Source organism: Denticeps clupeoides, chromosome 19, assembly GCF_900700375.1.
Source record: "Denticeps clupeoides chromosome 19, fDenClu1.1, whole genome shotgun sequence".
Taxonomy (NCBI): Eukaryota; Metazoa; Chordata; class Actinopteri; order Clupeiformes; family Denticipitidae; genus Denticeps; species Denticeps clupeoides.
This window is the reverse complement of record NC_041725.1, coordinates 3,786,152-3,807,904: the sequence shown is the minus strand read 5'-3', so window position 1 is coordinate 3,807,904 and position 21,753 is coordinate 3,786,152. Positions and strand designations below refer to the sequence as shown.

Here is a 21,753-nt window from a genome sequence, read left to right as displayed (position 1 = left end):
CATACATTTATTACTAATACATTACTATTTGATTTTCTATACCTTCTGCAGATTGTTCCTTCAACATCGAAAAGATGGTTTGGAGAAAAAGTGCATGCTCCCGCTAAAACATCAGCAGACTTCTTTTGAGAACATCTACCTGAAAGCTCAGGAAGGAATGAAAGTTCAGGTGAATTTTGTTGTAGTATTATGTACGAAAAAATACAGTAATGTTTTACTTCAGCTTCAAAAATATGTTGGGTGTAGACTGACTTGTAATACGTAGGACAGTGAGCCATGCTTGGAATAAATGTTTTGGGCTGCATTGTTTAAGTACTCAAGCTTGTTTGTGTTTGTCACAGAGAGGCAACCCGTCGGATGAGACCTTTAATCGACAGGCCACCCTCCTGAAGAGCCTGTCCATGGTGATGTGCTGCAGCCCAGTGTGTGAGAAGCAGGCCCTCTTTGCACTTTTCCAGTCCTATAAGGAGAATGGCATTGAGGAACATCTCCTCAAAAAGGCAAGAAGCCTTACCCCATCATGCCAATGTAGCTTATTCTGGATAATTCTTTTTACACAGTGCAAGTCCTTTCCTTATTATTGTTGATAACTGTCTATAGTAAGAGCACCCTGTTTTGATTGTTTAATTTCTGTTTTTTAGGTTTTCAGGTTTGTCATTATGGTGTAATTTGTGTAGAATTTTATAAAAACGTAATTCACCAGTGTGGACACTATGCATATTTTGTGGATACACTTTAAATTATGGGATCTGAGGAGGTATTGTGAATTGTGTGGTCATGAACTGGGCATTTGTTGGTCTACACAGTATTTGTGAAGATGGAACTTTGACGGGGAATGTATGGAATCATGTTTAAGGTGATATTTTTTCCATTTCCTATGTGTATCTGTATACACAGGTTCTGTGCAGTGTGTCTTGTGCTCTGGGCTACAGAAGCTCCCAGGCCTTCATCAGCTCTCATCTGTATTACTTGGTTGCCGAATGGCTGTACCAGAGGGAGAAAGACAGAAACTACACCCTTGATTCCTTCCCCTACACCCTACTTAGCCACAGCACACTTGAGGACTTTTACAGGTAAAAGTCTGTTTAATTTTGCCCATTACATTTACCGATGATTAGTGAAATTTAGTGCCTTTTCAAATTTGTATTGAGAGTAATTTGATAGTATTTAGTAATTAAATTGTGAGAGAGAACGACTGCTATTTTTTATAATATAAAAAATATGATTGATCAGTATGATTGATTTAAAAACACTAATTTACACACAGATATGTTGTGCTTGGTTTTAGGGCTTCTTACCAAGTGCTTCTCCCACACCTGGTCTTCCTAAATGACTTTGAGCAGGTACGCTCCATTGCAACTTGCCTGAGCTCTGACTGGAGGGTCCTGCTGGCTGATTGCTTCCCGAAGATTGTGGTGAACATCCTGCCGTACTTTGCTCCATCAGGGCAGGACGTTCAGGTTTCCCAGCAGAAGGAGAAAGCCCACAAAGTGTACAACCTTCTAAAGGATAGCAATTGCCTGGGCAAACAGGTTTGTGAATCGCTGTACTGTTGCTTCTCATGTGTCCATGTGATCAAAACTATGATGATATGGAAAAGTGTGGACATAACTGCTGTGGGAAACTAATATAAAAAGTGAATAGAACCTGGGATGAGTGACTTATATTAAACTGGGATAGGATCAGGAAAGGAAGCTTGGACAGGGCTCATGTTTTAGTCATTGGGATCATATTCCTATGTGTCTGCTTGTTTTTTTTGCAGCAAATTGACAGTTTGATCTGCAGTAATTTGGCAGAAATTGTAGTGGAATTGCTGATGACTCTTTATGAAGGAGGAGGTGGTGTTGAGCAGAGAGGAGATCTGAACATGTTTGTTGGGTAATTGTTTCTCTCCCTTCTTTTACCTACATGACTGGCATTAAAAGGTGGCTTACATTTGCTTTTATGTTTGCAGGGAGCTGGACCCGGCACCTAATCCACCCTTCTTCAGTTCCTATGTGATCCAAGCCACACTTGACTACATCAGCAAATGCCACAGTGCCAACAAGTCCCTTGTGACAATCCTCTCCAAAACACCGGTGTGTATATGTGTACATTTACATTTGTATGGATGCCCCTAATTAGTTTTACTCAAACCTCTGTTTAGTGGCTTTTTCTGGTTTTCTGTAAAGATAAAGCGACATTGCATCCCCTTTATTCTCAGTTTTTGTCCACCGAGGTAGATCTCCATACAGAAGATCCTGCTGGCAGTTTGTCAGAAGGGTGCGGAGACCACCAACGCATACGAGCGGCACCGTATCCTGATGATGTACCACCTGTTTGTCGGCCTGCTGTTGCGTGAGGTCAAGGACGGACTGGGTGGAGCCTGGGCATTTGTGTTACGAGATGTCATTTACACGCTTATCCACTATATCAATACCAACAGGTATTGACACACTCACATTTCCTTTTATAGGGAAAATGATTGCATGCATATTTTAAATGGGCAATTTACCTCTAAGTCCAACAAAGCACATTTTTAAATCTTTCCTCATTAGTACAGCACAGCTGGATGAGGTGTCCACCCGCAGTCTGTCCCTGTGCTGTGACCTGCTGACCCGGGTGTGTCACACGGCTGTGCAGTTCTGTGGTGACGCTCTGGAATGCCATCTGCAGGTCATTGTGGGTACTCTCACTGCCCAGGTTACCGATCAACCCAGCATCTCAAAGCAGGTGAAGAAAGAATGTGATGTGATGCTGTGATGATAATGCTCTTCATAGTAAATATGTTTTGCTGAGGGAGTACTTGCTCTTAATGCTACTGTAGATATAACTGTGTCCCTATAAAATGTGTCTCTTCTTGTTACCATGGCGCTGTCAACATACGTGGCTTTTGGCTTTTTATAGCTACTGAATAAAGTGCTTCTGACATTATTCTTCCCCTACCTTGAGGTCCTGGGTCTTCTGAGGTTTCTGGTGGTGGAGAATGCCGAGAACAACCATCTTAGGGAAGCCATTTATAAGCTCGAACCTTTCCCTGACCTGCCAGCTTTCAGCGAGCTCAGAGCAGTGCAACAACAGCTCAAATCCAACTCGGGAGCCTTCACTCTTAAAAAGGTTAGTGAACAGCAGTACACCATATTAGGCTAAAAATGTAATTGTGTAATTTGTCACCTGAAAATTTTAATAATTGTAATTCAGAAGGCACTGCAGTTGTCCAGGGTGGATGCTCACATCCATTAGCAGTTCTAATTGGCATGTCATGCAATTCACACAGTGAATTTGCAGTCAGCTAGCTGCCAGAAAAATGCATTAAATGTAACTAACTGAAAATGTAACTATTTTATTGACTGAAATCTAAGTCCTTCATGGACTGCATGTATTTTTGGAGTCAGGCTGAACAAGTCATGAATTATATGGTTGGTTTGCTCAGAAAGGATTCATCAGGAAAACCCTGCCTGAGCCGGGAAAAGAGCGATTGCTTTGTGGTCGACATTTGAAGGCGCTTTAGAATCTGGACAGCATTGGTATGCATCCTTCCAGGGCTTTTGGTCAGGGAATTGAGACATACCAATCATGTTTTCCTGTGTCTGCAGAAGATTGTGCACTTCCTGTCAGTGACTTCCTGTGACTCACTGCCACGGACGCGTCTGGAGGGGATGAAGGACCTGCAGAGGCTTCTGCACTCCCGGCGGCAGGTTGGCCAGCTCCTGAGAGACAGTCATGGTCAGTGTGTGTCCACGAGCATGTACAGGTGCACATAGTTAAGATGTCTCGAGGTGGAGATGTCTGCATTACAAGTGTCTTGTTTGTGTGTCTCTAGCGGACCCTGCTGCTAGTGTATTGGTGAAGGTGGTATTGAACCTGCTCCAGCTCTGTAAACTGGCCCAACATCATCCTGGAGGTGAAGACATTCTGGGTATGTGCTGCACTCCTCTGTCCTGCACCGTTTGGAGGGGTTAGGGTTACATGTCAGAACCTTCACTAGTCTCACGATTCGATTTGATTATGATTATCATTGCATCACGATTAGATTATGTTTTCAAATACATCATTGAGATGAGAGTTAAGGCCTCGTTCACATGGACGTCTGGTGATCTTGTTTTAGGTGAGCATGTACTGAACAGCAATGGTCTTTCTGCTTATTGGAGCAAATGAAAGTGTCCACACAGGCGTTCAGCACCAGTGTACGGTCAAATAAATGATCTTGCCGTCAATTTCTGAGTGTTAAACAGTGTCAACCACGAGTCGGTAAAAATACCGAACGAATGCAGCTACAAGGCGCAGCAAAAATGTGTATGCCATTTCTTTGCTGTGGCAGAGGCTGCTGGGAGTTGCTTAGGGGAACTGGGCCCTGTGGACTTGTCCACCATTGCATTGCATCATAGTAAAGATGAGGTATATGAGAATGCAGCAGACCTCTTCCCTGACCCCGAGTCTCGTTGGATCTTCATCATCCTGACTTGCATGAACAACGCCCTCACTCACCACAGGTATGGCTCCGTATATTCCATCCACGGTAGACCATATCAGCTGTTCACACACACTGGCTTGGACCCAGGTGTGGCCAGGGGGCTCAACCTAATATGTTAGCAACACTCACATCCATAAGGTCTGACCAACAGAAAGTGAGTGAATTGGATTCGCTCTGTAAGGCTAAAGTGTCCTGGAGGAACGTTTCCTTTATTTTAAAAAGTCATTATGGACTACTGGCTTTCAAATTTCACATTTTATACTTGTCCACCGTATGCTCTACATTTTCCACATCAGCACAAAAACATTGTGCATGTATCCATTGTTTTAGGACAACATCACAGGCCGTGGCAATGTAGGTGTTAGAGCCTGTCATCCGTGCTTGCGGCTATATTATTATTATTTCTTACATTCTGTTGCTTTTATCTACATTTCAACTAACTGGTTTTCGGAACTCCCTCTGTTATTTCTGTGTCTGTGTGTGTGTTTTGCAGTATTGAAGTGAGGCAGGCTGCAGCTCAGTGTGTAAAGGATGTCTTGTCATCTCCCTCGGGGTCTGTGTTTTGGGACCGGTATAAAAGTGAAAGGGACCCCATGCTAGTCTACCTCAGCCCCTTCAGATCTGCCAAGAAGAAGGCAAGTTTTCCTCACCCAGTTGTGTTCAGACAAAAATTAACACAAATGTGTTTGCACTGGTAATCATCATTTCTCACCTTCAGGATGTAGCGCTGAAAGCCCATTCCTTGTCAGATGCCAGGGAGCGGCTAGACAGCTCAGAGCTGTGGCTGCCCACGCCAGGTAGGCATCGCGACTGGCTGAGGGGTCTGTGCATTGCCCTGTTGGACAGTGGAGGCGTGCGGACTGAAGCTCTATTGCTGACCAGGGGTCTCTGCCAGGTGAGGGGTCTCTGCAACAATGTCTGGGTCCTGTATTCTAACAGCTCTTCAAAGCGAGCCATGAATTGAGCAAGGGTTCCAAGTTCAGCGTGTTGCAGTATGTTGTCATTTGGCTTCCATGCAGCAAACACGGTTGTTTAGTTTTAGTGTTTTTTTTTTTTCAATTACCCTGAAACCTACTTGGTTCTGAAAGTTTGTTCACTGTTGCCATAAGGAGAACACTAAGCACTGAGTTATAAACAAATAAAAAGGATGCAGATGCAGTCCATTTCAGATTCAAAAAATGTTCTAGGCCCATTCAGGTTTTGTATGGAATTTCTATAATGACCAGGCACATAAGAAACAAGAATGACAGTAGCGTAGTAACACACTCGCCTAAGAACATGAACACCATAAAGTCCCACTTACTTCCATTGTGTCCCTGAGTAAGAAACTTAACCCTGAGTGTCTCCAGGGGGACTGTCCCTGTAACTACTGATTCTGTCATTCTGGATAAGTGTGTATGATAAATGCCATACATGTAAATTTGCTGTGGGTGCAAGTTTTTTGTCAACGGCCTTTTAATCCACCAGTAATAAATGGCCCCCTTTATTATTGGATGATTGAAAAGCCATTGAAAACAACTGCTTCCAGCCCACCCCAGATTTCCCACCCCTGTGTTATGCTGTGTGGTTTGTAAAGTTTTCTCACTCATCAGGTCAAAACAGATTTCTGCCAGAGAATTCTGCCGCTGTTCATCCATGATGTCCTGCTGGGCGATCGGGGAGGATTATGGAGAGATCTGCTTTCCAGACACATCCAGAGTTTCTTCACCCACTGCACCCGCCCAGTCTCTAGCCAGTCTAGTCGTCCAACCACCCCATTACTCCCTGACTCTGGTGGGGCATCTCAAAAATCGTTTTCAAATTTTTCATATATTGTCATATCTACCAAAGATTATTAGCAAATGTATCTTGAATATCGTTTTAATCTGAACATTATTCCTGTATTAAACTGGCAGACTCTGAGGTTGGCTGCCAGGGGCAGGTGGATAAGGCTTCTCTCCGCACCATGCTTGCTGTCATTGACTACCTCCGACAGCAAAGAAGACACGTAGACTCTGACAGGTAAGGTGACTTTATATTAAAACTGTATTATAGTGCTTTTGCTGTTATTTAGCTTTTCTTTATCTCTTCTGGAGCTAAATTTCCCTGCTTGGCCTGTACCGCCTGCTCCTTAAAAGCCATCTACTGATCCTTTTAAAAGCAATCTACTGATAATCATCAGCCAGAACTCTAAATTGTTAGCTCACATCATAATGCCCAACAGGACTGCAATAACCTCGATATGCCACACTTCCAGGATAAATCTCATTGAACATCCCAGGGTAATCCAGTGCTGACCACAGGTGGATATGTTCCCCTTGCTGAGCCTTGGTTACTCTCGAGGTTTCTTCCTTTGTCAGGGAGTTGTTCCTTGCCACCATTTCCTCTGGCTGGCTCACTTGACAATGTACATTGTAAAAAGCGCCATATAAATAAAATTTGATTGATAGCAGCAGCAACATCAACATTTATTTCTTATATAGCCCCAAATCACATACAGTACGTCTCAATGGGCTTTGACCAGCCCTACAGTTGACACCCCCCACACTTGACCCTTCTGCACACAAGGAAAAACTCCACACAAAAAAAACTAGGAGAGAGAAAAAAAAAGAAAGGAAGAAACGTTGGGAAGGAGTGATACAGAGAGGGACCCCCTTCCAGGGTAGAGTGAGCCTGCAAATGGTGTCAGTGCAGGGCTGGTGATGATTTGTACAATATAATATAAAAGTAAGTCCTACAGTTGTAGGGTTGGAGAAGTCCAGGATGTAGTCCAGGGTCATGGTCTAGATTACGTGTCAATTATGATGCTACTGGTCCACTTGAAGATCCCTGAAGCTGTAGTTGTAACGGTGGTGGTGGCTGTGGTGACCCTCTGGTTCGTTTAGCAGTTGTCAGGAACCAGGATTTATCTGCTGGTCTCTTCACTGGAGTCTGCCAGTAGTCTGGGTGCTTGATTCCGTGTCTATGAGAAAACAAACAAGCAGCGGCAGACGGTTGCACTGTATGACCGATACTGAAATATATATGGTGATATACTACTTTCACCATATACTATGGTGATAGCAGTATATTGGTGCTAGAGTGGCCCGGTACCCTAACTAGGACAGCCTAACTAGGGTGAATTTAACTTTGTCTGTGTCTAACAGGGGGACTGTGATAAACTGATAGCTGGTTTAATTGCAGTAGTACATAGACGACATGTAATATTATTGTCATCATTCTTCAAGGTTTGGGAAGGTGCATATGGCTACAGGGCTTTCCCCTGCAGTTCGGGGGTCTCATTTATAACCGCTGCATACAAAACAGGACGTAAAAGATGCCTCTTCCTACGCATATGTTGCGATCATTAGCAACAAACTTTACTGCAGAATGTACGCATATTTACACAAGCACCCCCACAAATATTTAAGGCTTAATATCTGGCATAAATCTGACATTTACTTTGCATACGTTATTTTTATCTTTTGATCGCATGTACACTTTTAGTATGAGTTCTATGCAAAGTTTTATAAATGAGACCCCAGAACTTTTTTTCTGTCCCATGCAGCCAGTCCACTGGAACAGTGTGTGATTCCAACTTCTGGCTGGAGCTCAACTACCTGGAGGTGTCGCGAGGTGCACAGCTGTGCTCCGCCCACTTCACAGCGCTGCTGTACTGTGAGATTTATCTGGACAAACTCCGCTCTGACCTGGAGGAGAGTCACAGGTACATGCAGACCTAATGATAATGGCTGAACTGGATTGCCTCTTTGGTTAACAAGGTTCTCTCTGTTAGAACCAAGTCGAGAACATCCAGGAGGATAATTTTTGATGAGAGCAGTCAAACGCTGTCGATCAACAGTGTGAGTGAGAAAAGCATGGAGGACACAGGCATCAGTCTTCAGGTAAGCAGTTCTCAGATACATATTTATCCATAATTCTTTATTATAATTAAAGAAACAAATCTGAGTGAGGTCCTATGGTAGCTAAAATATTAAATATTATTCATCAGTAACCAGTTTTGTGGATATTTCACACTTGTACAAGGAAGTGTACACTTGTACACTTGTACAAGGAAATAATGGCTACCAAAAAAATCAAATGTGCTAAATATAAGAAAATAGTGTGCACCGGTCTACTGTTCTTAATCCGTTTGTGTGTGCAGGAGCTGCTGATTGAGGTCTACAGGAGCATTGGGGAACCTGACAGCCTGTATGGTTGTGGGGGAGGGAAGATCACCAGTGCTTTGACCAGGTAACCCAGTAAATAGTGTTTTGTGTTGGTATGGCTTGCAGTTTTTGGTGTGTATAGTTTGAGCTTGAGTTGCCGCATTTCTTGTTTTAATTCTTGCAGTCTGAGAAAGGACTTCTGTGTTGTGTTGTGTTCTGTTGTGTTCTATCTCAGGATCAGGACATATGAGCATGAGGAAATTTGGGGTAAAGCGCTGACATCATATGACCTGCACTCCAACCTGCCAGAGCTCACACGCTTGGTGGGCATTGTGGAGGTGAAATTGAACGCTGAAAACCACGCTGCATTGTATGTTCACATATTGCAGGCCATATGACATCCTCATGTCTGTGTGTGCTCACGGTACCAGGGCCTGCAGCACTTTGGGCTGAACAGCATCCTCAGCACATACCTGCAAGGCCTGCAGAGCGAGGGAGTGGAGTGGGGAACAGAGCTCCGTGAGCTGCGTTTTCAGGCTGCATGGCGGAGCAGTCAGTGGGACTGTACTCTGTTGGACAGGTGGGTGCCATTTAAATTCTGATAGATGATGAATAGAGGCATCTGAAATAAACTTCTGTATTGTGCTTTTGCAGGATGGAGAAATTGAACCCTGGATTCAATGAGTCTGTGTTCAACGCTCTGCAGGCTCTGAGAGATAAAGATTTCACAACATTTGACCAGATCCTTAAAAACGGCAGGTAGAATCCGTGTAGAACCCCAATTCCTAGACCTAGACTTAAGGGCTCTTTCACACCTAGTACGTTTGCTTTGCTCGATGAGTTTGAACATATATATAATTTTTCATGTGAAAAATCCAAACCAACCAAATTACTTTGTTTCAAATCATGCAGCAACTTTCTCTCTGCTGATTGGTCAGATGTTTTGCCATGGGAACAACAAAAGAAAATACGGACGACTTTACAATTAACCCATAATTCACTGCTCTGAAATCACGCGATAGCGTTTGGTCCTGTTTTGTTCTCACTAGGCACCAGAGTTTGCGATTTGATTTGAATCGAGACCACCTCTTTTTGTGCGATTACTGTGTTGACACCAGATGAAACAAACTGCACCAAGGTGGGAAACGAGGTTGAGTTCAATTCAAGCGCAGTAAATCCTGTAGGTGTGAAAGCACCTAAGTAAAATCTTCAATGAAGCCTAGGACTATGGATCTATGGACCAACGGGCAACTGACCCTTTGTCAGTGTTTGTTTGGAAACCTTTTCTTGTTTGTGTGTGTGTGTGTGTGTGTGTGTGTGTGTGTGTGTGTTTATTTATTTGCATCTAGAGTGTTTGAGATGGAGGAGTTGTGTCGTGGCAGTTTGGAGGCCGTCTCCTCCCTGTATCCTGCGTTGTGTAACCTGCAGAGGCTCAGCGAGCTGGAGAGCATCAGGCCTCTCTTCTCCAGGTGCTCCAGTGCATAATGTACCAGAAGCTTTTATTGCAATTAACTGTCCTTAACCATGCAGGCACAGAAGCAAATTTTCTACGATGTGCTTGGGTCATTATTATTATTTATAGTCAAAATCAGTGTCCACTCTAGCAGTATCTTCTAATTCGATTACATAAAAGATTTATACTTATAATCAAATGTTTCTTTAGGTCATATTATTCTGCGGCATTCAGGGGACAGTGTAGACAGGGGAGTGCCTTTCTGCAGTTACAGTGTGTTGAGTCTATTCTGTGAATGTTTGTTGACAGGCCGCTTTCAGACACAGGCCTTGGTGAGGTGTACAGCCAGTGGCTGCAGCACTTGGAGCTGCTGCATGACAGTGAGTTCAGCCTGGTGGAGCCCATCCTGGCACTGCGTTCAGCCATGCTGGATACCTTGGTATCCTGTGAACCAAACCTGGACTGCAAGAGCATCCTGCGCTCCACAGCTTCCTCCCACCTGATGGAGCTGTGCAGGCTGGCACGCTCTGCCGGCAACACCCAGGTTGGCTTTTAAATGCCCCAAATCAACACATTTCACTTGATCAGTGTGTTAGAGAAAAAGTTATTTTTCAATAACTGGTAATCTAACAAATTACAGGGTTCATATGGTCATGAAAAACCTGGAAAGTTATGGAATTTGAAAAGAGAAATGTTCAGGTTTTGAAAAGTTTAGGAATACGAAATAAACAGAGTTATGGAAAAGTAATTGAAATTGAATTGACACATGAATGTATAACAAAGTTCCTGTAAGACTATGTAAGAAACATTTTTCTACATTTACAACTACAACGTTTGTAACTAGCGCAGGTCTATAGTATCTTTGCTGGCTTTACGTAGTGAACCACGTCAAGCCTCTGTGATTACAATTTGGTTGCATCGGCGAAAGCAAAATCTGAGATGGGGAATCATTTTGACCATGAGTGGGCAAGACAATTGTATAAGTGATCGTGATTGGTTAAGATTGAATTCAACTTCATAATAAGTCATCCAGAGGCAGAGGTGGGCGGGTCTTTAGACAAACACACACACCCAGGAGATAGATGGCAACGGTGAGCACAATGGAGAAAAAAATATGACTTTTTCTTTGATGTATTTAGAGGTATTTGTTAAATGGAACCATATCCCTGGACATCTTTACCTCTTTGATTGTGAGAAATTACTATCTGGTGAAGCTCAGATCATCATCTCAAGCTTCATAAAAACTAGTGGCAGGTACCTTCAGTTTGACTCTCATGCCAGACTTGGTGCCAGACAGGAGCTACCTTCTCTATTTTATAACCCATCAGCATGTTTACTACCTTTTAATCTTTTTTGTGCTTTGTCAGTTGGCAGAGAGAGCGGTTTTCCAGGTAAAGCAACACAGCACGGCCAGTGTTGGTCTTGTCACAACAACGTCATGGCAGCTGGAGGAGGTGCAGGTGTTCTGGGTGAAGAAGGAGCAAGAGCTTGCCCTTGGTCTCTTAAAGCAGATGACTGAGTCCCTGGAGGATCAGGTGAGCGCTGAGCATTGCTGAGAGAACAGCAGTGGTGGCCTAGCGGGTAAGGAAATGGACTCTTAACTGAAAGGTTGTGGGTTCAAATCCTCAACTTTTGAGATCAGTCAAGGTACCGTCCCCACACACTGCTCCATGGTGCCTTTTTGTTGTGTTTCACAATGAAAATCTCTTTGCTTTATTTGGATTTATTGAATAGTAGTGTGAATTTTAAGGCGTGGTCTGTAAATGTTGAAGGTGGCATGTAATCCTGCGCTGGTGCCAGCCTATGCTGAATGTTTAAGGCTGTGTGGGAGCTGGCTGGCGGAGACATGTCTGGAGAGCCCTGCTGTCATACTGGAGATGTATTTGGAAAGAGTAAGTCCCAACAGCGCGGGTGTTTATGATTTAGTCTTCAGAGAATATGAAAAAAAAGTTAATGAATTTTTAATGAATTGCGTGTTATTATTCTACTCACACTTTGAGACACATTGTTTACTTAAAACCAGGCAGTGGAGGTGATCAAGGGGCAAAGCTCCAAGCTCCACCCTGACCCCAAACTGCAGAGTCAGAAGACACAGGCATTCCTTTCTTTGGCCCGCTTCTCTGATGCTCAGTACAAGAGCATCGAGAACTACATGAGGTCGTCGGAGTTCGAAAACAAGCAGGCCCTGCTGAAGAAGGCCAAGGAGGAGGTAGACCTGATGAAAGAGCGCAATGTCACCACCAACAGGTATGAGGAAGATTCCTGAGCTTCATTATGTTGGCATCCCTCTCGGTTTGTGTTCATGGCAGGTTTATGTTCAGGTACACTGTGAAGGTGATGAGGGAGCTGGAGTTGGATGTTCAGGCACTGGAAAACCTGCAGACTGACAGAAAGCGATTCCTGTTGAAGGCAGTGGAGAACTACATCCGCTGCCTGGAGCTGGGTGATGAGCATGACACATGGGTGTTCCGACTGGCCTCGCTCTGGCTGGAGAATTCAGATAAAAAGAGCGTCAATGACGCCATGGGGGTGAGAATGAGAGAGAATTCATTGGTTAGAGCAGCTCTTTTAATACTAGCAGCTCTGAACTGATTAAATACCCAGAATCCATCAGTGCTGTTTTGTTTCCCTCCCCAGGATGGGGTGAAGAAGATCCCTTCCTTCAAATTCCTACCTCTCATGTACCAGCTGGCAGCTCGCATGGGCACCAAGGTGTCGACCTCTGCAGGTTTTGAGGATGTGGGATTCCATGATGTTCTGAATGAGGTGCCAAATTCCTCCAGCTTATTAGTTTTAAATACATAATTCAACGAAGAAAAGAAAAAAAAATTCTCTCATGATTTCCTTTCAGTTGATTTGCCGGACGTGTCTGGACCATCCTCACCACACGCTCTTTATCATCCTGGCCCTGGTCAATGCCAACAAGGATGAAAGCTTCTCCCGCAGCCGCCTTTCCAAGGGCTCTACTCAACAGCAGTCATCCCTGGATCGAGTATGTCTCACACACAGATACTCACAGTGTTTAGCTAGTTGCCATAATGGTGGTGTGACTGGTGGTGGTGGGAATTAGCAGTTTTTGCATATGTGGCGCGCCGGTTGTAAGAGTGATATTCTGTTGTTACAGGAACGTTCAGAAGTAGCCAAGGAGATTGTCAATGAGATAAGGAAGAAGAGGGCCAAAATGGTCAGGGGAATTGAGATACTCTGTGATGCCTACATAACTCTAGCATACATGGATGTCAGTCGATACAAAAATGAAAAGAGTGAGTATAACTTCTTTCCAATGTTATATGTGAAACATTTTCCAATAGGTGGAAATAAATGAAATAGGAAATTAATAAATGAACAAAAAGCCTATGTGTTTCAGAAGCAATACCAATCCCACAGGAACAGCCCATCATGAGTATAAAAGACCTGGATGATGTAATAATCCCAACAATGGAGATTAAGGTAATGAATGAAATGGATACTCTGGACACACACTAATGCTTTTGAGTTAAACTTTTGTTTAAAACAGCATTAAAAAAAAACCTCATGCCAATATAGTTGTATTGGTTAAATTGTACCAAATTGTACTGATATATGGTTCATTTGCTGCAGGGAAACCTCTTTTCTATATTAATATTAGTCTCCATGGGATGGTGTGAATTCTTCGTGTTAATATCTGTTAATATCATGATCTTCACTGTTTTTTTTTAAATCACAAGAAAATGAATGGTTTATTATGATTCCTTTAAGGTGGACTCATCAGGTAAATATGAGAACCTGGTTACAGTCAGGGCTTTCAAACCGCACTTCTACTTGGTTGGAGGGGTCAACCTTCCCAAAATTATTGACTGTGTTGGGTCAGATGGGAAAAGCAGGCGTCAGCTTGTCAAGGTGAGACCACCCAGCTACTTTCACTCAGCCCTGGAAATTCAAGTTTCAAAATTGGTTTATTGTCAGTACAACAGTATACACGGTATACCGTGTATTGAAATAAAGTTTCACACAGACCCCCCCATAGTGCAATCATAAAAGAAAAATATATATGTATATACACACTAAACTAAACACACTATACTAACTTAACCTGTACAGTATTGAAGTTTATCTCTATTGGAGAAAAGTAAAACTTTGCTGTACAATGAACAGGTCACACAGGACAACATCATGTAAGATGCTTGTAAGTGGATATGTTGGATTTTTTAAACAGGACACACAAGACAAACATGTGCAAAAAATCATGTGCATAAGGCTGTACGTGTATTGTTGTTGAGTTTAAGAGTGTTCTAGTGATGGCGGTGCATTGAGAGCTCTGACTGCTTGTGGAAGAAAGTAGGAGGGAGAACAGGGCATGTGAGGGGTGGTGAGAGTCCTTCATTATGTTCCGAGCTTGACAAATGAGGTTTTTCTTGTAGCACTGAGAGATGGTGGAAGTGGAACCCCAATGATGCGCTCTGCTGTCCTCATTCTCCGCTGCAGGGCCTTCTGCTCAGTGAAAGTGCAGTTCCCGTACCAGACAGTGATGTAGCAGCAGAGAACACTCTCAATGGTCCCCCGGTAGAACAATGTGAAGATGGGAGGAGGGAGGTTGGCCTTCTTCAGCTGCCTGAGGAAGTGGAGACGTTGCTGGGCTTTCTTGGTGGTGGGGGTGGTGTTGAGGTCCAGGTGAGGTTGTCTGTCATGTGCACACACAGGAACTTCACGCTGCTGATGATCTCGACAGCAGATCCATCAATGTGCATTGTGGTGGGGACAGTCGGTATCTTCCTGAAGTTGACAACCATCTGTTTGGTCTTGGTGACATTGAGAGTCACCAATCCACCAGATGTTTTATCTCCTCTCTGTAGGAAGACTCATTGTTGTTGGTGATGAACCCCACTACTGTTTTGTCCTCTGCGAACTTGATGATGTGGTTTGAGCTGTACTGTGCAGCACAGTCGTGTGTCAGCAGAGTGAACAGCAGAATCTCTGTGTAGAACCTGTGCTCAGTCTGAGGACCTTGGAGGTGTTATTTCCTATAGACAAAGACTGAGGCCTGTTAGGAAGTCCAAGCTCCAGTTGCAGAGTGGACAGCTTATTCCCAGCAGGTCCAACTTCATTATAAGCTTCTGAGGGATGACCGTATTGAATGCTGAGTATTCTGGCGAAGGTGTCTTTTTTTTTTTTTTTTTTTTTTGTCGAGGTGGGAGAGGGTTGTGTGAAGGGCAGACGAGATTGTATTGCCTGTGGAGCGGTTTGGCCGGCAGGCGAACTGAAGTGGGTCCAGATTCAGTGGTAGTTGAATTAGATTCAGTTGACTACTTTGGCACTGGGATGATATTGATGAGGCAGGTTGGAACCACAGCTGGTCAGCACACTCCCGTAGCACCCGACCAGGAATGTTGTCTGGTCCTGCTGCTTTTTGCGGGTTGACTCTGCGGAGGGTCATCCTGATGTCTCCCACGGAAAGACAGAAGATGTTGGGATGAGGAGACATTGTCTGCTGGAGTGTATTTACTTTCAATGGGTCTTAACTTAATCAGGTTTGCATTTAAGGTCAGCTATTTTGCCGTCCAGAGAGTGGCAGCTCAGAAGGTCTGATCTGGATTTTGTCCCCTTATGTCGTCATAAGTAGCAATGTTACCTCCCGCTTCTCATGCTTTGTCCACCCAGACAATTTCCCACCCCTCCCCTCCCATCATGGCTTGAAAACGTGAGAAGGATTGCTGCTGTTCAGTGATTGGATGTAAAAAATAGCATAAATGTATTTTTTTGTTCTGTCACACAAGACTCTAAAGAACCAGTGGGTTAATAAATGTTTCTGCAAAAATGCAACACGTGCCAAACATTGTGGTTGGTGAATGGTGTTGATTAGGGGTGTGAGAAAATATTGATACAGCAATCTATCATGATATTTTACATGGTGGAATTGTATTGCCACAGGGACATAAAATGTCTATATTTTTGTATACAAATGTCGTCCACTGGGTGGTGCTGTCGAGCATTGCCTTTAGTGAAGTCAGCAGAGATGAGAATCATCATGCAACTATCATGTAGATGGCACTTTAAAGCTGGGTACTCACAAAGCATGACAGACCGAGCACAGGATCTTGTATTTCAGTTCGTTTTTTACATTTGTAGTGAACTTTGGAATGTCGCAATGTGTACAATATCGTAGTATATCATGATATAATCGTATCGGGACCCATGTATCATGATACAAGTCATGAGATCCTTGCCAATACTCAACCATTCATGATGTCATTTCCGCAAATGCCCGCTCACTTCTATAGGCCATTCTCCTTATCATCCCGCCTCTTTCCTCCTTATTAGCATTTAAAGCTACAGACACTGAAAAAGGAAATCCCTGCGAAGAGATTTCTTCACAGATTTTCCTATGATTTATTTGCTTTTATTCATTAAAATATTTGTTATATTAAAAAAGGGACAGGATGACCTGAGACAGGATGCTGTGATGCAGCAGGTCTTCCACATGTGCTCCACACTGCTGCAGCGCAATGCAGAGACACGCAAACGGAAGCTTAACATCCGGCGTTACAAGGTTGATGCGAACATCTTTCAGATTTTTTAAATTCATACTATTACATGTCTCAAATAACTGGTTCTTAACAGTTTTTCATCCCCTTGTGGTCAGGTGGTCCCCTTTTCTCAGCGCAGTGGGGTGCTGGAGTGGTGCTCTGGCACTGTTCCTATTGGTGAATTCTTAGTTGATCCCCAAAATGGTGCGCACAAACGTTTCCGTCCACAGGACTGGACCAACATGGACTGCAGGAAAAAAATGATGGTAGGTGATGCTAGATGGTAGATTTACATACAGTTTAAAAATGATTTATTAATTATTTTTAAAAAATTCTCTGTAATTTAACAGTAATCAAAACTATAACAACTTAGTGACTTGACCAATGATAACACACTGGATATATTCCTGGTATTCTGTTTGTGTGTGTGGGAGGGGATTTTTCAGGTACACACATTAGCAGGTGTGAAGGTAGGGCAGTGAATGTTGTCAGTGCTGAATCCGTGTCACTTGCCCGATCAGTTCCGTGCATGCCTGCGCATGTGCAATGGTTAGGATTAAGTTTAGACGCTAAGATGGTGGCAGCGCAGAACTGATTGGCCAAGTGGTACGAATTGGGTACTGACAATTGTCAACATTTGACCATGCCTGAAGCCATGGCAGAGATCTTCTCTCTCAGGTGGTCTCCCTTGCCCAGAGCTATGATGACTTCAGGCCTATCTGCTAAGAGGTCAAAGCTTGTAGCTAAAAGTTTGCCTGCTAACGTTATTAGCACTATTCCGAGCTCCAGGGCTCCCTCAACCAGGGGCCAGTGTGCTTATAAATGCCTATTTGAGCTCTGGTGTCAGGGGAAGGGTCTGAATCATTTCCTCTGTTCCATTGAGGGCATTCTAACATTTCTGCAGGACTTGTTGGAGCAAGATTGCTCATTTTCAACTAGAAAGAGTTATTTGGCCGTTATTTCAGCTTGTCATGTTGGTTTTGATTGGGTGTGTGTGTGACTCCTCCTCTTTTGCCCGTATCCCACTTCGTTCCGCTGCTTCAGGGAACAGTGAATTCAGCCTTGTATTTGGAATGTATTTATTCATTCATTCATTTACCTGAAGATCGTGGTAGTGGAACAATTTTATATTTAGTTTCTAGCAGTATAATGATGATGATGATGAAAAACACATCAGACAAGCTGAAGGAAAGTTTTATTGTATTCCGCGAGCGTCACTGGGCAACACTGAGATGGATTTTCTATTGGGTTTAAGTGTGGAGACTGGCTAGTTCAATCCAGGACATTTTTACAGAGCCACTCCTTAGTTGGTCTGGCTGTCTGTTTCGTGTCATTGTCGCGCTGGAAGACCCAGCCACGACCCATCTTTAATGCTCTTAAGGAGGGAAGGAAGTTGTTGGCCAAAATCCATCTTGTTCTTTGTTCGTAATTTATGTTGATGGTTTCTTCAATTTCAGTTATCACACAGTTATCATAAGGTATTAAATGTTTTCCTTCGACAAACAAGTGTTTCCTACTGTATATTTATCATAAATACTGTTCTTACAGGCCATAGTCTGTAAAAAGGGCACAAGATTCACTCTCATTCAAATCCTGTAGAATGCGTTTTTATTTTTCATGTCCCCACAGCAAACTCAGAGGCTTAGCTTCAGAGACAAGATCCTGGCCTTTACAGAGGTCTGCAAGAACTTCAGGCCCGTCTTCCGATACTTCTGTATGGAGCGCTTCCTGGATCCAGCAGTGTGGCTGGAGAGACGACTGGCATACACTCGCAGTGTGGCCACAAGCTCCATAGGTACCTTTTCAGTAAAGTTGATTTTATTTGTCCACCTGTCTTTGAGAGAAATGTTACCTGAAGTGTGTGTGTGTGTGTGTGTGTGTGTGTGTGTGTGTGTGTGTGTGTGTGTGTGTGTGTGTGTGTGTGTGTGTGTGTGTGTAAATGTAAAAGTCTGCGCTCAGTTTAAGTTTGTGACCAGCATATTGGCTGGATGTTCTTGGCAGGTGAACCCTCTGTACACTGGAGTGTCTGTAGAATTTGGTGTGTCTACCAGCCATGGAGAGCAGTTACTAGGGTGGGAGATTATTGAGGTGGTTGTATATGCTTTTACAGTGGGCTACATTGTGGGGCTGGGCGATCGGCACATTCAGAACATCCTGATTGACGAACAGACAGCAGAGCTGGTGCACATTGACTTGGGTGAGTTCCACTATCTGGCTGATAGACATTACAAGTTGTATTTAGAACTATATTCTGTTTGTGATTGTAATTTAGTTGCAATTCTCCAATCTTCTTGTCTGTCAGGGGTGGCCTTTGAACAGGGCAAGATCCTTCCCACTCCAGAGACTGTGCCTTTCCGGCTGTCCAGGGACATAGTGGATGGGATGGGGATTACGGGCGTGGAAGGTGTTTTCAGACGGTGGGTTTTAGTGAGGATAGTGGTCTGTCGGCTGTTTCTGTAGATGAAATCTGAGTTTTTATCTCTACTCTCAGAGTCTGATCTCTGTGGCACATAATATCACCCTCAATGCATCTGTTTATTGGAATGTCCAGACAGATTGATATATGGATTCTTAATTGAAGGAACAGTAAAAGGCATGTTTGAGGGCAGTAACTGATGTTCTCAATGCTTAAAATATAAGGAATCCAAGGAGCTGTTTCTGGCCAGAGTATGTTTGGATGACTTCTTTTTTTATTATGGGTTTTAAATTGAATATAGCATAGCTTTATTTTGCACCCATAGACTGCTGAGGCAGATTAACTTGATTCTTTGACTCTTCCTGCTCCAGATGCTGTGAGAAGACCATGGAGGTCATGAGGAGTTCCCAGGAGGCTTTGCTGACTATAGTTGAGGTGTGCTTTCAAAACACAATTCTGGCAGTTCTTGATTTACAGTATGTAAATCTAGAAATCAATACTTGTAACCACCAAACACATTTCATATGTTCATATTTTCATGAATGTCATTATACTTTCAGATGACATATTCATGTGCATACTTTTTTTATTTTCTAGTGACAACTACATTATCAATGGGAATTTTCAGCTCTGAATTGACTGTAATTTCAGGTTCTGCTGTATGACCCTCTGTTTGATTGGACGATGAACCCGCTGAAGGCCTTCTATCTGCAACAGCAGTTGGATGAGCAGGCAGAGCTTAATGCCACACTAAACCCCACCCCTGGGGACATACTGGAAGCTCACAGGAAATCCAGGTATATACACACTGAACATTTATAATTTCTGCCCCATAAAATACCTATATATTTATGCTAATCTCTTAATTTACATTTTTAAGGCATCAGGGAATTCAAGCTGGATGTTTTAATTAATTTGTATTATGTGCACTGTCAGGATTACACTCTTAAAGGCCCCTTATTATGAAAATGTCCCTTTGTGAGTTTATTTTACATTATTACAAGTTTCTATGGTCATGCAGTGGCTAGAAATGTGAAGAGTTCTTTGCTTCACTGTTCAGAGAGAAGCAGCTCAGAAGGTCTGATCTGGAATTTGTCCGCTTATGACATCATAAGGGGAAAGGTTACCTCATGTTTCCGCCCAGAGAATTTCCCACCCCTCACCTAAAAAAGTAACTTCACCAACCGTCATGGCATGAAAATGTGTGAAGCATTGCAGTTGCTTGGTGATTGGATGTAAAAATGGGCACAAATGTATTTTTTGTTTCAGTCACAGGACTGAATAAAATAATTTTTTTTCTGGAAAAACGCAGACACAACTTCCTGTCTTGGCCAAACAGGAAGTGTTGATGACGTAATTTCCTCTTTGTCCCACCTTTCTCCTCATTATCATTTAAAGGGCAGTGGTAGCCTAGCGGTTAAGGAAGCGGCCCCGTAATCAGTAAGTTGCCGGTTTGAATCCCGATCCACCAAGGTGCCACTGAGGTGCCACTGAGCAAAGCACCGTCCCCACACACTGCTCCCCGGGCACCTGTCAGGGCTGCCCACTGCTCACATTTCATTGTGTCACCATGTGCTGTGCTGCAGTGTTTCACAATGACACCGTGCTACAGACACCGAAGCGGCGTGTCCTGGGAAATCTCATTTTGGGACTGGATCAAAGTGGCTGTAATTCTGTTCCAAAGCTGAATTTCAGAAAGAGATACAGGGAACACCAAGACCGATATAAAAGCAAAGAACATTTTTATAATAGGGGACCTTTAACTGTTAAATGTTGTCTGGATCAATATATTTTAGCCCTTTTTTTTTTTTTTTACACTTTTTTTTTTTTTTTTTTTTTGCAAATAATGGAAACGGCTGTGCTAGTGTCATTGATGTGCAGGAATGTTTTCCCATGTCTTTTGTGTGTTTCCATGCAGCATTGACAGCCAGAACTTTAACAAGGTTGCAGAGCGTGTGCTGCTCCGACTGCAGGAGAAGCTAAAGGGGGTGGAGGGTGGCTCAGTGCTCAGTGTTGGGGGGCAGGTCAACCTCCTGATCCAGCAGGCCATGGACCCCAAAAATCTCAGCCGTCTCTTTCCCGGCTGGCAGGCTTGGGTCTGAGACCCACACCCCCACTCAAGTATTCAAGATTTTGTGACTGCTGTTGGAACCACCAATAACCTCTTTAACCCCAAATCCATAAACTCAAAATTTGAAAGGTCATAAAAATTACTGTGTACAGTAATTTTAGATTTGTCACTTGCACTATGGATGCATGGATTCATCTGCAGGGTTTTATAGTGCACAGGATGGAAATATTTCTATTTCTATATGTTCTTTCACCTATAAATTGCTAATTAACCATTTAATTTTAATATAGAAGTCTAAAATAAGAGTCCTGAAAATGATCATAATGTACTGTCGATTCAGGTAGACCCTTGTATGTATGTCTTTTTACTTGTGGATCTTATTTTTCCTCAGAAAAGACTATTAAAATGAATAAATAATTAATAAATGTGTGCCCTTCAGGTCCTTCAAATGATTTATTATAAAGGTAGAGGAAACAAATCTGTAAATTGTATGTATATACACAAAAGTCAGGTCTCCAGGAGAAACGCCTGTAATTCTGCTTTATTTCCATTTTTCTAAGCGTACACCTAAAGCTAACATCAGTTAGAGAGATGTGGGAGAATGAGTTTGGAAGCCCGTCCAAAAATGGCAGCAGAATTGACGCATGCTGAGAGGATGAATGCGACCTCTAGTTTATATATATCTATATGGTTTATGTCTATGATAATAATCTACCACTCATTAGTCACA

At 43.1% G+C, this 21,753-nt stretch overlaps 1 protein-coding gene across 8 annotated transcripts in view; it reads left to right on the top strand.

The window, feature by feature from the left end:
* Nucleotides 1-21,442, top strand: part of atm (ATM serine/threonine kinase) — a 32,992-nt gene extending 11,550 nt beyond the window's left edge. The window contains exons 22-62 of one of the 8 annotated variants that reach the window (XM_028962328.1): nucleotides 52-169; nucleotides 342-500; nucleotides 898-1,073; nucleotides 1,289-1,532; nucleotides 1,763-1,878; nucleotides 1,955-2,078; nucleotides 2,223-2,425; nucleotides 2,538-2,712; nucleotides 2,932-3,096; nucleotides 3,579-3,705; nucleotides 3,803-3,898; nucleotides 4,301-4,472; nucleotides 4,947-5,088; nucleotides 5,172-5,348; nucleotides 6,046-6,226; nucleotides 6,349-6,454; nucleotides 7,980-8,138; nucleotides 8,208-8,316; nucleotides 8,577-8,665; nucleotides 8,816-8,918; nucleotides 9,012-9,160; nucleotides 9,235-9,339; nucleotides 9,930-10,049; nucleotides 10,343-10,577; nucleotides 11,401-11,568; nucleotides 11,806-11,925; nucleotides 12,057-12,280; nucleotides 12,355-12,562; nucleotides 12,671-12,799; nucleotides 12,885-13,025; nucleotides 13,158-13,296; nucleotides 13,401-13,483; nucleotides 13,772-13,912; nucleotides 16,443-16,559; nucleotides 16,653-16,802; nucleotides 18,166-18,331; nucleotides 18,647-18,733; nucleotides 18,839-18,953; nucleotides 19,324-19,387; nucleotides 19,604-19,749; nucleotides 20,871-21,442. In XM_028962328.1, coding sequence (XP_028818161.1) covers nucleotides 52-169; nucleotides 342-500; nucleotides 898-1,073; nucleotides 1,289-1,532; nucleotides 1,763-1,878; nucleotides 1,955-2,078; nucleotides 2,223-2,425; nucleotides 2,538-2,712; nucleotides 2,932-3,096; nucleotides 3,579-3,705; nucleotides 3,803-3,898; nucleotides 4,301-4,472; nucleotides 4,947-5,088; nucleotides 5,172-5,348; nucleotides 6,046-6,226; nucleotides 6,349-6,454; nucleotides 7,980-8,138; nucleotides 8,208-8,316; nucleotides 8,577-8,665; nucleotides 8,816-8,918; nucleotides 9,012-9,160; nucleotides 9,235-9,339; nucleotides 9,930-10,049; nucleotides 10,343-10,577; nucleotides 11,401-11,568; nucleotides 11,806-11,925; nucleotides 12,057-12,280; nucleotides 12,355-12,562; nucleotides 12,671-12,799; nucleotides 12,885-13,025; nucleotides 13,158-13,296; nucleotides 13,401-13,483; nucleotides 13,772-13,912; nucleotides 16,443-16,559; nucleotides 16,653-16,802; nucleotides 18,166-18,331; nucleotides 18,647-18,733; nucleotides 18,839-18,953; nucleotides 19,324-19,387; nucleotides 19,604-19,749; nucleotides 20,871-21,054 — 5,932 coding nt within the window. In that variant the 3' untranslated portion in view covers nucleotides 21,055-21,442. Of the gene's footprint in view, nucleotides 1-51; nucleotides 170-341; nucleotides 501-897; nucleotides 1,074-1,288; nucleotides 1,533-1,762; nucleotides 1,879-1,954; nucleotides 2,079-2,203; nucleotides 2,426-2,537; nucleotides 2,713-2,931; nucleotides 3,097-3,575; nucleotides 3,706-3,802; nucleotides 3,899-4,300; nucleotides 4,473-4,946; nucleotides 5,089-5,171; nucleotides 5,349-6,045; nucleotides 6,227-6,348; nucleotides 6,455-7,979; nucleotides 8,139-8,207; nucleotides 8,317-8,576; nucleotides 8,666-8,815; nucleotides 8,919-9,011; nucleotides 9,161-9,234; nucleotides 9,340-9,929; nucleotides 10,050-10,342; nucleotides 10,578-11,400; nucleotides 11,569-11,805; nucleotides 11,926-12,056; nucleotides 12,281-12,354; nucleotides 12,563-12,670; nucleotides 12,800-12,884; nucleotides 13,026-13,157; nucleotides 13,297-13,400; nucleotides 13,484-13,771; nucleotides 13,913-16,442; nucleotides 16,560-16,652; nucleotides 16,803-18,165; nucleotides 18,332-18,646; nucleotides 18,734-18,838; nucleotides 18,954-19,323; nucleotides 19,388-19,603; nucleotides 19,750-20,870 lie in introns of those variants that run through there. The other 7 variants (XM_028962327.1, XR_003743210.1, XR_003743209.1 and 4 more) reach the window with 7 other exon arrangements.
* Nucleotides 21,443-21,753: the final 311 nt, after the last annotated feature.